Source organism: Ascaphus truei, chromosome 5, assembly GCF_040206685.1.
Source record: "Ascaphus truei isolate aAscTru1 chromosome 5, aAscTru1.hap1, whole genome shotgun sequence".
Lineage (NCBI taxonomy): Eukaryota > Metazoa > Chordata > Amphibia > Anura > Ascaphidae > Ascaphus > Ascaphus truei.
In genome coordinates this window covers 99,115,028-99,127,347 of record NC_134487.1, presented here as the reverse complement: position 1 = coordinate 99,127,347, position 12,320 = coordinate 99,115,028, and the positions used below count along the sequence as shown (strand labels likewise).

At 40.5% G+C, this 12,320-nt stretch overlaps 1 protein-coding gene across 4 annotated transcripts in view; it reads right to left on the bottom strand.

Annotated features, from left to right (window-relative positions):
- Positions 1 to 12,320, bottom strand: part of MDM1 (Mdm1 nuclear protein) — a 54,176-nt gene that overhangs the window by 35,447 nt on the left and 6,409 nt on the right. For 3 of the 4 annotated variants that reach the window (XM_075600303.1, XM_075600302.1, XM_075600304.1), the window contains exons 2-6: positions 7,888 to 7,993; positions 7,258 to 7,622; positions 6,053 to 6,187; positions 2,497 to 2,676; positions 1,838 to 1,980 (exon numbers count right to left, since the gene is read on the bottom strand). In XM_075600303.1, coding sequence (XP_075456418.1) covers positions 1,838 to 1,980; positions 2,497 to 2,676; positions 6,053 to 6,187; positions 7,258 to 7,622; positions 7,888 to 7,993 — 929 coding nt within the window. The remainder of the gene's footprint in view (positions 1 to 1,837; positions 1,981 to 2,496; positions 2,677 to 6,052; positions 6,188 to 7,257; positions 7,623 to 7,887; positions 7,994 to 12,320) is intronic. The other variant, XM_075600305.1, reaches the window with a different exon arrangement.

Below are 12,320 nucleotides of genomic sequence, written 5' to 3'. Positions count from 1 at the left end.
TACGTGGTCGAGCGGCCATTAGTTACATACAATGGGACATGTTGCGCGCGCACTCCTCCTCTTGTTCGCAAGGACGCCATCGGGTTGGTAGGCGCAGGGCCCGCTCTGCGATCATGTTTGTGCACATGCGTTACTTTTCCCTCACTGACGCGGTTAAGCCGCCAACAGTTATATACAGGTAAAGAGGCGCCACATGCGACGGGAAGCCTAAGCAGACTCATAGTTCCTACAGGTTGCTAAGCACGCAATCGGGTGTCAGGTGACGTATGGGCATAGATGTTGTCGTTAAGCACATCCCCCATGACTTACCTTTGAAGCAGTTATCCTATTGGTGCTGGTTAGTTACATTTTCCTCTATTGGTGCTTGTTGGAGGTGGGCTGTACCTGGGATGGTTAATTCGTTTTTTTAATTGATTTCAGGTGTTTTGTTGCATGATGTTGGGGGTATATGGGTGCTTAGAACAGTCACTTGTTGCACTGCCCTGAGGAAGGTCCCTCTACGAGGACCGAAACGTTGGCGGCCCTGTGTTCACAATACACACTTTTTGGATTATTACCGCGGTGTGCTGTCTTTTGTCATCAGGATCCCCTGGTTACCACATGTCTATATGCTTCATATGGGACAAGCATCTGCCTTCTAACAAACGTGAGTGCAAACCTCCATACCAATGACATATACATATATACATATACATAAAATTTCTGATGCATTGGTGCTCAGATCCAATGCCACCACCTACAGGCTTGCAGACAAAACATATTCCCTGATGAAGAAACCTACGGGTTTCGAAACACGTTGGAGAGTTTAGAGCAGTATTATTCCTAACTTCACTGCCTTACTACGACGAGCATACCCAGTGTAACCGGCGCCAGTATCGGCGAGAAACCCCGCGGTGACGTCACCAACCCGGAAGCGTTCCAACGGAGGGGTGTGAGAGAGGATCTCAGCTGGTGTGGAGCTTCGTCTAAAGCAGCGATCGAGAACATGAGCTGCAAACTTGTTGATTTACTCTTGGGAGCAAGGACTAACAAAGACTTCCCACTTACCTGACTAGGAACCGGTGTGAAAGGAACCAGCCTTCATCCTTATGTGAGGACATCTGATCCGGCTTCCACGTGGTGTTGGGTAACATTATCCCAAAATTGCCTGTTTATTATTATTTTGATGTACGCTTAATACTCACCTTTAATATATTTTTTATGTCAATATAATTTTTAATGCACTATGAGCGTCGTGCACTGTATTTTTTGTGTCCTTTTCTGTTAGCCTTAGGGGGTTTCTGAGCCCTCCCTTCTACCGCAGCTGCAGACGCTCAAATTACCAAGGTCACGTATTTAAATTCATTTTTACCACATCACTATTTACATTAGTTGCGCACTTTTTTCTTCACCCAAAACAGGAACAACAATGGTTTATATCAGCACTCAAATATATTGCAAAGTATAAGTAAATGAATGAAAGAAAGAAAAAAGAACTTACAGTTTCAGTGTAGCTGAATTCAACTCACTTTTATTGCAGAATTCGTTTTTGGAGACATTTTTACAAAAATCAAAAAAAGGGGTTAGATCTAATTTAGGCATCTACTGCTCTGTAGCACAAAAATTACACCGTCTCAGGGTCCATGCCATTTCCTTAAGGCAAAATAACTGCAACCATACAGTATGTATTAAAGAGTTCTATCTTGTGCTGTTTTTGTGCCCCAGAAATGCTCCACTTTTGCCTTAATACATAGACCCCATAATGTGTAGAACAGATGTTACATGCAATATATCAGATACATAGTTACATGAAATTATTTAGCATCATTTGTATTAAATAATGGCAAACATTACATACCTATAACCTTTGGAAGGAATGCTAAGTTGTTGAAGAAGTTTTTCTTTAAGTATATTTCTTTCTATGATTTGCTTCTGTCCTGGTTCTGATATGTCTGTCTTAGGACGTCTGGCTGTTACCTCCACAATTTTTTTCTTTATTTCCTAGAGAAATTCAAAATATGTATCTTAAGTTTAGATTCATAAATGGAAAAGGGAATAACAATCATAACCCATTCTCCAATAGGAAAGCTAGCAACACAATAGAGCCATATTTACTAGTTGTTTTTTAGCTACAAGAATAGTTGTGAGCAATTCCAATGAATTGACTTTATAACGCATTAAGGCTTTGCTCTGTTTAGTATATCTGTGCTTATGTCAGTGCCTAAAGCAGTGAAGTAGCTATCCACCCACACAAAAATAGTATTTTGCTTAACCGTACTTGGACCGGAGAATCCCTCAAACCAGCATCATGCCTTAGCACTTTGAAATTAGACCTGATTCAGGAGTTGTTTCGGATTAAGAAGGAAACCTGCTTATTGGCACATATATTGGCTCTGCTGAAATGTGTATTTTCTTAACATTTTAGAACAAGCAGCTGGAACATCTCCTGAAGTGGTGTAGACTACCAGGGGATAACACAAGATGACTCTGCTCTGGTTGAGGTAAGGAATATCTTACCTTTCTTTTAGGAGATAGGTTTTGTGGTTCATACACAGGAATATGTTTTTCTTCATAATCCTTTCTTAACTTTGGTCCTTTGGCAGGGGGTGACCCTTTAAACTGACTTTTGTACTCTGTCTCAGTTTTGACAGCATCTACCTTATATGGGGGAATAGAGTGATTCTTGTTGTATATAACCTGAAAAAAACAAAAAACCACAATAGCTGTCAAAATACATCCCCCGACAAATAATGGGCTTTAATACAGTCTTGAGATATGAAATACATACATTTTCAATGTAAAACAAAGCTGTCAGACATCTGCTTCATTTCCTTTTATAAACATACAATCCCAGCAAGCGTTAACCCCAGAAACAACTACTGTACATACATACACATATATAGAGATCAGTGTATCTTGAAAGCCCGCACAAATAAAAGCATTTCTTTAGCCACAGAACGGTATCATTATATATATACAGTGGTTGACAAATCACAAAAAAATCTACTCGCCACCTAGTACCAAACGTGTGCTGCTTGGGCCAATATTTACTCGCTTGGGGTTAAATCCACTCGCCCGGGGCGAGCAAATGTATAGGATATATAGATATAGATAGATATAGATATAGATATATATATATATATAGATATATATATATATATATAAAATAGTGTTCGACAAACCTATACATTTGCTCGCCCCGGGCGAGTGGATTTAACCACGGGCGAGTAAATATTGAATAATGAATAGACAATACCGTTCTGTGGCTAACGAAATGCTTTTATTTGTGCGAGCTTTCGAGATACACTTCTTCCGGCGGTGTTACAATGAATAAAGCAAGCAAGGGTTTTACTTAAAAACAGTGTCTCTTGGAATGTTATCTGTGCTTATCCCTCCCCTGTGTTTAGATGCGATTTATGGCCATCACTATATATTATACATATACATATACACACACACACACACAAAGTCACAGCGCCAAAATAAATGTTAAAGATACAATATAGAGATCACAATATATGAAATTATAAAATCAATGACATCAATCAAAAGAATATGAGGATAACAAAACAATATATACTTTATCAATAGGGAAAGACCACACTGCTAGGTGTATAATGCCACAAACTACAAACAACAAAAAACAAACATATAAGACAAGGATAAAGGAGAACGAGAAGGAATGGAAAGGGAAATACAAGGAATGAAGGGATAGGGAAAAGGAAAAATGCCAATGAAAAAAACACTATATTGTATCTTTTACATTTATTTTGGCGCTGTGACCTTTTTGTGTTTAATATATATATATATTATATAATGGGCTTTAATACAGTCTTGAGATATGAAATACATACATTTTCAATGTAAAACAAAGCTGTCAGACATCTGCTTCATTTCCTTTTATAAACATACAATCCCAGCAAGCGTTAACCCCAGAAACAACTACTGTACATACATACACATATGTATGTATGTAACGTTTCGTTGCTAGAGTAACGGCGACTTTATCAGGGGTTAAGGGGTGAGGTGAATCTACACACCTTTATATAATCCAAATTATATATATAATATATATAATATATATATATATATATATATATATATATATATATATATATTATATATATTATATATATAATTTGGATTATATAAAGGTGTGTAGATTCACCTCACCCCTTAACCCCTGATAAAGTCGCCGTTACTCTAGCAACGAAACGCATAGGGCTGTTTGCGATTGGACTTGGCTGGTCACTGATCTGTGAATACGGGAGTGAGCAGTGGAACAGGAGAGCGCTAGACCGCAGTGCCGGGGGACCGTTGTGTGGACATACATTTTCTGAAGTACCCGGATGTGGAAGCGGAGCATTGTTATACACCTCCAGCCACAAGACCTAAGCTCCATACCAGCAGAGAATCAACAGGAGACTCATATGCATGATCTACCACATTGCTGTGAGTGACCTGATTTTAGCTTGTGTTAAATAAACCATTTACACTATGGAGTCCGCACTGTCCCTTTTTGATCATATACACACACACACACACACACACACACACACTACTGAGTGTGGCCAAATGTATACAACAAAAGCCCAATGCACATCCAATATACCAAACTATATAGTAAATAGTATATAGTTAAATACTTCAGTAATCATTTCCTCACGAGTACGGGTCATTTAGTTAAACCCTTTGGCCAAAGCGTTATAATCCTGTAAACTGCGTCAAGGCATAACCAAATGTGCAGGTCCTAACACTAAACTGTGAAACTTCTCTTTTATCTCTGTTGGAGGGAGAATGACCGTAGTTGGTCTGTCCTTACAGAAAAATGAAAAAAAAAAAAAAAAAACTAAAAAAGTGGGAATGCGTGAGCTTAAACCCTGGGAAGAGGTGCCACTAACCTCCAAACAGATGCCAGTTGAAAACTGAAATTAACAAACACACAATCCCAGCAAGCTCTGTGCTAGGACCTGCAAATTTGGTTATGCCTCGATGTGGCTTGCAGGCTTATAACGCTTTGGCCAACGGATTTAACTAAATGACCCTTACTCATGAGAATATTATTATTGCAGTATTTTACTATATACTATTTACTACATATTTTGTCACATTGGATGTAGCATTGGGCTTTTCTGTCTTTTGTTGTATACATTTGGCCACGCTCAGTAGAACTCTTTTTGAGATAGATAGGTCTCTGAAAAATTGTGGAGATTCACAGTATTTTGAGCACAATTTGGTAAATTGAGATTGAGGGTTTACATTGCAGTATATTTTCTTCCTATTTCCCAAAGCTATAATCTCTTCTTACCCACTCCTGATATTAATAACACTAAGTTAATTTATGTAAATGTATAAATCTGAAGAACATGTCATATCACCGACATGTTCATTATAAAATCGCAAACATGACAATTGGATTTTTCATCATGCATTATAGGTTAAACAGGAGGGTATTACTGGAATTCTGGTCTTCGACTGGTCAAATTTCCAGGCACCATTGGCCAGAGTAGGGGCAGACGAGAGAGAGGTGAGGTCAATAGAGCAAACAAGAGGGAGGCTTGGAGGGGGGCCGGTTGACCAGTGGGACGGAGTGGGAAGCCAGTTTTGCGAAGGGGTGTGAGGGAGAGAAGGCCAGTTGAGTGAAAAGGGCCAGAAGGAGAGGAAAATATGTACAATTATGCTTAAGATTTTGAAACGTGTAGATAGCCTCTATCAGAAGTTTCTGGTTCATGATATAAAATAGATGCACAATTATGGGAGACACAGAACTCTGCATTTCTGAACTTTTGTTGGGTTTTGACTGAAAACCATAACATCATTTTTAAAATAATTTGTTTAAGAATGATAAATATTATATTAATTTCTTTATATCCCCTCTTATTTTCACCTGCTCCTTCAAGCTGCGTGTCTATCTTCCAACCTCCACAATGTGTTCAGTCTCATTCAGAAATTAATGGGGTGACGTGGCAACGTAAAAAGGTGGAAATAGAAATTTGTTTTGAAGCATTGAAGTTGGAGCAAAGACCTTGACACAAGATTTAAAAGAAATATGTTTTTATTCCCCTTTTATTACCTGTTCTGCCGCAAGCAGTGGAGAGTTTTCTGCAAGGCTCTTTCTTTCAAACTGCCTACTGTATTCAGACATCCTCAGTGGATGGTGTGATGGAACCATGTTCAAACCGGCTTTCTTGTGCAGAGCTCTGTGAAACTTTCAATTTATTGCACATTATCATCCTGCGTTAATAATTACCAATGGCAAAAAATAATAATAAATTATACTAAACACAATTTACAATTTGTACAATTAACACTGTTACTTACTGCATGTGATAACCATCAATTTACACATTCCTACATACTGTATGAAACAAAGTTCATGGAAGGTTATTTACTCAAGTCTATTGGCTGCAAAACTAGGGCATAACCAGTGCAAAAACAGTACTATATTTTATCACAGAATAGGAACTCTTAAGACTTTTTTTAATAAACCTGGGGGAATTCTTTTGCAGCCAAGTGAAGTTAGTAAATAACCTCCATGTAATAAATTACTGATGATGAAAGGGTGCTCTTTCTATACTGTGTCATGGGCCAGCTCATAATAACAACAAAAATCATTGCAGTAAAATGTTAGTGATCGGTGAATAATAATGTAGTATACGGTGACCAATGTTTCAGACACCATAGAGACTTTTCCCAGTGACCTTAGAGACATTGTTGACTGTATACCACATTACATTTCCCTGATCACTGAACTTCTGGTGAGTTAATTTACTGTTGGAATGTTTTATGCAATAAATTGATGATCGTCAGTGTCACCGACACCTCTTTCAGTCCACCTGCCTGAAGTGTGACATTTTGGAATCCTTCTAAGTGATGAATGACATAAGACGTAGTCCAGGTCATTCAAGTTAATAGGACTTTAAGGTGTATTTTGGCACTGGAAGGTGTTTTAAGATATAGCACTGCTTAGTAAATATGGATCCATAAAAATAAAACCTTTTATTCTAAATACTTAGATATGTGGATTTGAATTTAAAAGAAAAACAATGCTGGATTAGTTAATAGGCTTATGTTAGGAAGCAAAATGATTCACTTGTTTATAGAAAATAATGAAATAGCCACTGTACAAAATGCATAAAGTGCCATATTTTTAAGCATTTTAATGGCTTTATAAGTATCTCCCGGCGCTGAAAGGTGTCTAATGGCAGAAGACTGCTTCGTGAATATGGGCAATAATTATTTAAAAATCTCTGGTTTTGTTTAGATCTTCATTCTTACCCCACGGGTTTCCTTTTGTGGATATGGTTTAGAAGGTTCTGGGATTGCCTTGTTATCTACGGGCACATGGGTAGATAACTTCTTCACTCGTGACCTGCCATCAGCAGACTGTACTGGGTCTGCCGAGTGGGAGCGAGATTTTTTCTGCAACCGTGGCGCATCTGGTGTCTGTATCTTCTCCTCAATCATGTCATCTTTCTCATCATCAAGGCATAACTTCATGGGGTCAACAGTTTTAAATTCAGTTTCTGAATTTACATGGTTTTGAGAATCTAGATCTCCCTTCCATTGCAATGATTTAGAAATTTGTGGGTTGTAATATGGAACTCGTCGTTTCGTAGCAAAACTTGGTTCTTTGGTATTCCCTTTAAACACATAATTGCACTGATGTAAAAACATAATATATACATTTTTTGTTTGTTATTCTAACACATAATAGACAAGAGGATCTCTGCTCAGAAAAGCACATGATCAATAATGCAACAGATGAAATACAAAAAGCACTACACATCTGGTTCTTCTGGGGTGGAAGGGTTTAACTAGTCCAACCCCAATGAAACTGTTGAAATGTTCTGCAGCATTTTGGGAATTTGCCATTGACTAATTGCCACTACCGTATTTAACACTCACCAAGCTCATCTGATCGAAGGCCAGCCCATCTGGAGATCTGCATAGGATCATGATCTGTACCATCAGAGGTCTTCACTTTGAAGTTCCTATCATATTCAGATAAACCCTGTAAAGAAAAAAGTAAATGTAAGTGATAAAAAAAAATAAAAAAATGAGGTAAACCTATTTTCCTTTTTATATCATAACCGCACCAGATGTATCAAAGAGAAAAATGATTGTGTCTCAAGAAGCACATGATCCAGCGAACAGATCTATTTCATATAATAAAAACGATGAACAGATTTCAAGGACTAAAAACGCTCACAAATAAATCAACCATTCTTTAAGGCTCAATAGTACATATGTTTCCTGTAACAGGGACATACCCCTATTGAAGAAACTGCCTCGAAATCCAGCATGGAGCTGGTTAACTGGAGACCGGAAATTAACCAGACTCCATCTGGCTAATTAGGACTCTAGAGACAGGTTTAAAACTACTGCTAAAACAGACCAAGAGAGATTTTTCCTCAGCACACAAAGTGCTGCTATGAGGAGAGGTCTTGAGTACACCAGAGGACTGTGTATTGAAAACAAGACAGAAGGAGACCGGACTTCTTTTCCTGGACACAGGACCCAGGAACCTGCCAGAGGCCAGACCCTCAAATACACAAAGACATCTGGTACCACTGACCTGAAGGGCCACCTGCTTTAACGTACCACTGAGACTTTGGGGGTGGTATGCTGGTAAGGGGATTTCCCCCCCAGTCTTACAGATAGGGACTGGGAGTGAGTTAGCCCTTATACAGGGATAGGTATTTGTTGTTTTATGTATATTTTTGTTTGCTGTGTTTTTTAAAGGAATAGGCAATAAAGCCTTATGTTAATTTCACCCTAAACGGTCTTTATTAGCATACATCTGCACACATCTCTTACACATGGTGGGAGAAGTGGGATGTGAGGTGGCCCATGAATTGCAAAGGGGCCCTAGAGTCTCCCTGTGATTTTTTTTTTGTGCTTTTGCCTGCATACAATTTCTGCAACAGCCTGAGAAACAAAACAAAGAATCATGTGCAGCAGTGACCAGAATTAAAGGGCTACACATCCAGGCTGGAAAACTACACTGCACTGAATAAAGCCACAATGACATGGTTGAACTGGGAGGACTGCGTCCCCACCACTTGTGTGAGGGAAAAAAACCTGGTAATTTAAAATAGCCACCCAGCTGAAGTCAAATTCATCCTTTGTAAGAATGGGGAAGGAAATGTGTTCCTGGTGTAAAGAGCCCAGCCACACAGAGCAGTGTCCCTTCAGGCCTTATACCGATGATGAGGCGGATGCCTATGTGGCCCCAGAAAAAGGGCAGAAGTCAGAGGAATATATTTTTCAACGATCCAAGGAACTGCAGCAGCAAGCAACACGCTGTGGTCACAAGGAAAATGCAGAAGGTTTTCTTAGCAAGTGCACATCCAGTATCACTGATTAAAAAGAATGTGTGCACAGCACTGCTGATGTCTCAGAATCTACAAAAGTAAAGATGAAAAATAAAAAAGTTTACAGAGACACCTGTGAGAGCTACAAACTCTGCAAGCAAAGTCAGCTCACCTGTAGAACTACAAACTGGGGTTCTAGCGAATACAGAGAAAATCACTGCAATAGCGCCTCCCGAGGTCAGGGGGAAGAATACACCTGATACTGCTAAAATGGAGGGCAAAATGTGGTGTTCCTGTACTGAACCCGGCCACACGGAAGAGTGTCCCTTCCAGTCCTAAGATGATGAGGATATCTCTTAAATGGGCCCAAAACGAGACACCCACAAAACACCCCTAGGATGGTGGAGGTGCCTAAACTCTGTACACACCGAACAAACAAGTCTCTATGACCCCAAATATTCCTGCCAGCTAATGCAACTGCAAGAAAAGCATGGTGGATGCGGTGAAACTGCTGAAGTTTCAAACATAGGAGAACCCGGTACCCCTGATGGAGCGGAGTCGTCAAAAGCAAAAAGGCAGAAAAAGAAAAAAAGAGGTTCTCCAATTACCATGAAAGGATCTGACATGTTCGCAGATCCCGCGGAGGAAAAAGGGGGCCGAGATACCTTGCAGTCTAGAGGAAAAAGAGAATTCGTCCCACAGATGACAGAATATCCAGAGGGCCCAAGGCAGAAGTCGTGTACCCCAAAGAAGGGTCTGACTGGTGCTGATAGTGAGAAACCCTCAAACTAGACCAGGAAAGTGGAGCCGGAAGCAATGAGTGACGATCCCTTGACCAGCCCTAAAGATGCCCTGCGAGCTGCCAGGCATAACTGGGAAAAAGTGAAACTGAAGAGAGAACATAATGCTGAGCTACAGAAGACTGTGCTCACAATTTACTCTTTGGCCAGGACCAAATGGAAGATCTAAAAACTGAATTAGATACTGGGAACTCTACTAATACCGCCATGAATGAAAATCAGAGCAAATCTACCAAAATCATTGCTAATCTGAAACAGAAGTATGAGGAGGCGCTGATTACAGTCTCTCAGCAAGCGGTTTGCAATTGCCAGAGAATTGGAAGTCTCTCAGAATGGAGGTTCATACACTCTGCATAGAACTGAATGCCTCACACCAGGAGGTCAACAGAATCTAGACAGGAGGTGGACATATTGCAGAATGAGGTTCATACTCTCCGCATAGAACTGGATACCTCACACCAAGAGATCAGCAGTTGCCGCACAGAACAAGAGGGAGCACAGGAACATCCATAAACTGAGGCAAACGGCTGCGGCCCTAGCAAAGAAATCCGCAGAGCTCCAAAATATAATGAAGAATGTGTTGATGCACACTCAGAGCAAGCTCCAGAAACAGGATTCTCTCGGTGACGAGCGAAACTTGTTAAAAAAGGGAGAAAAGCAGCAGAATCATTCAGAAATACTACAAAAGCTCTTTTCCAAGCAAGGTTGGAAAAAGAAAGGTACCTGCACAAACTCTCTGCAGCGCTCACCATATAGGCTGCCTACAGAGGAATGAAAACTTGTTGGTTAAATTGCGAGAATAAAGCAGCCTGCCTTCTCCAATCCATATGGAGAATGCAACATCAAGGAAAGAATTATGAACATTTGAAGCAGTGTGTAATTTTGCTCCAGACAAATGTCAGGAAGCATCTGTAGCAATGATACTACAAAAAAATGACGGAAGCTGCTGGTGTGATTCAATCCAGATATAGGTTCTACATCACAAGCAAGCTGTGTGTTGCTATAAGCACACCCGCAATCCCATCTCAGTACTACGATCAGCTTTCCACACAATTCAGGAAAGAACCGAATTATGACTGAGAAGCGCAATACCAACACTAGGTAACTACCAAGTGGAGATGCCACGGGAGTCAATCGGTATGGATAAAAACTCTGCCCAACTTGAACCACCAGTGAATATGGCTACAGAACCCGCTGCAGGTGGTCACCCTAAACTTAGGGAAGAAAAGATTGCCCGACGCATATGAAAACTCCTGACCATATATTCTGAATAAAGATTTTGCTTGGGAAAAGTCCTCCTCGAGCGACTGAAGAGTGCTGATTTCAAGAATCTACTTGAGGAGATATTAGTAACTTGGAGAAAGGGATCTAATCACAGCGGGACTAAGGGTTCTTCTCCTCCATGAATTCTCATTCGAGCCCCTGATGTATCTCGAGTGAGAGTGGAAGGGTGCGCTTCAGCCGTGGTAGGCCCGAGCTTCCAACAAACAGGGGAGGTATGTAACAGGGACATATCCTTGTTGAAAAAACTGCCTCTAAATCCATCAGGGGGCTGTTAACTGCAGCCAGACAATTAACCAGACTCCACCTGGCTAATTAGGACCCTGAGACAGGTTTAAAACTCCTGCTAAAACAGACCTAGAGATTTTTTCCTCAGCACACAAGGTGCTGCACGAGGAAAGAGGTCTTGAGTACACAAGAGGACTGTGTATTGAATACAAGATAAAGGGGGACTAGACCACTTTTCCTGGATACAGAGGACCCAGTAACCTACCAGAGGCTGGACCCTCAAACACACAAAGACACCACTGACCTGAAGGGCCACCTGCTTTAAAGGTACAGCTGAGACTTTGGGGGTGGTATGCTGGTAAGGGGCTTTTCACCCCAGTCTTACAGATAGGGACTGGGGAGTGTGTTAGCCCTTACACAGGGATAGGTGTTTGTTGTTTTATGTATATTTTTGTTTGCTGTGTTTTTTAAAGGAACAGGCAATAAAGCATGATGTTAATTTCACCCTAAACGGTCCCCATTAGTATACCCCTGCACACATCTCTTACATTACCACACCTGGTTCCACTGCAGGGCTTGAGGTAAACTGCACCAGTATGTTTAATACTTTTGTGGGTTCGTTGAAGTGTCCGGATTTACAGATGGGCTGTCACCTGACTGCACCGTCACCGTAATAAACGTCCCTGCAGGTGAGCGCCACACACCTGAGGCAGTG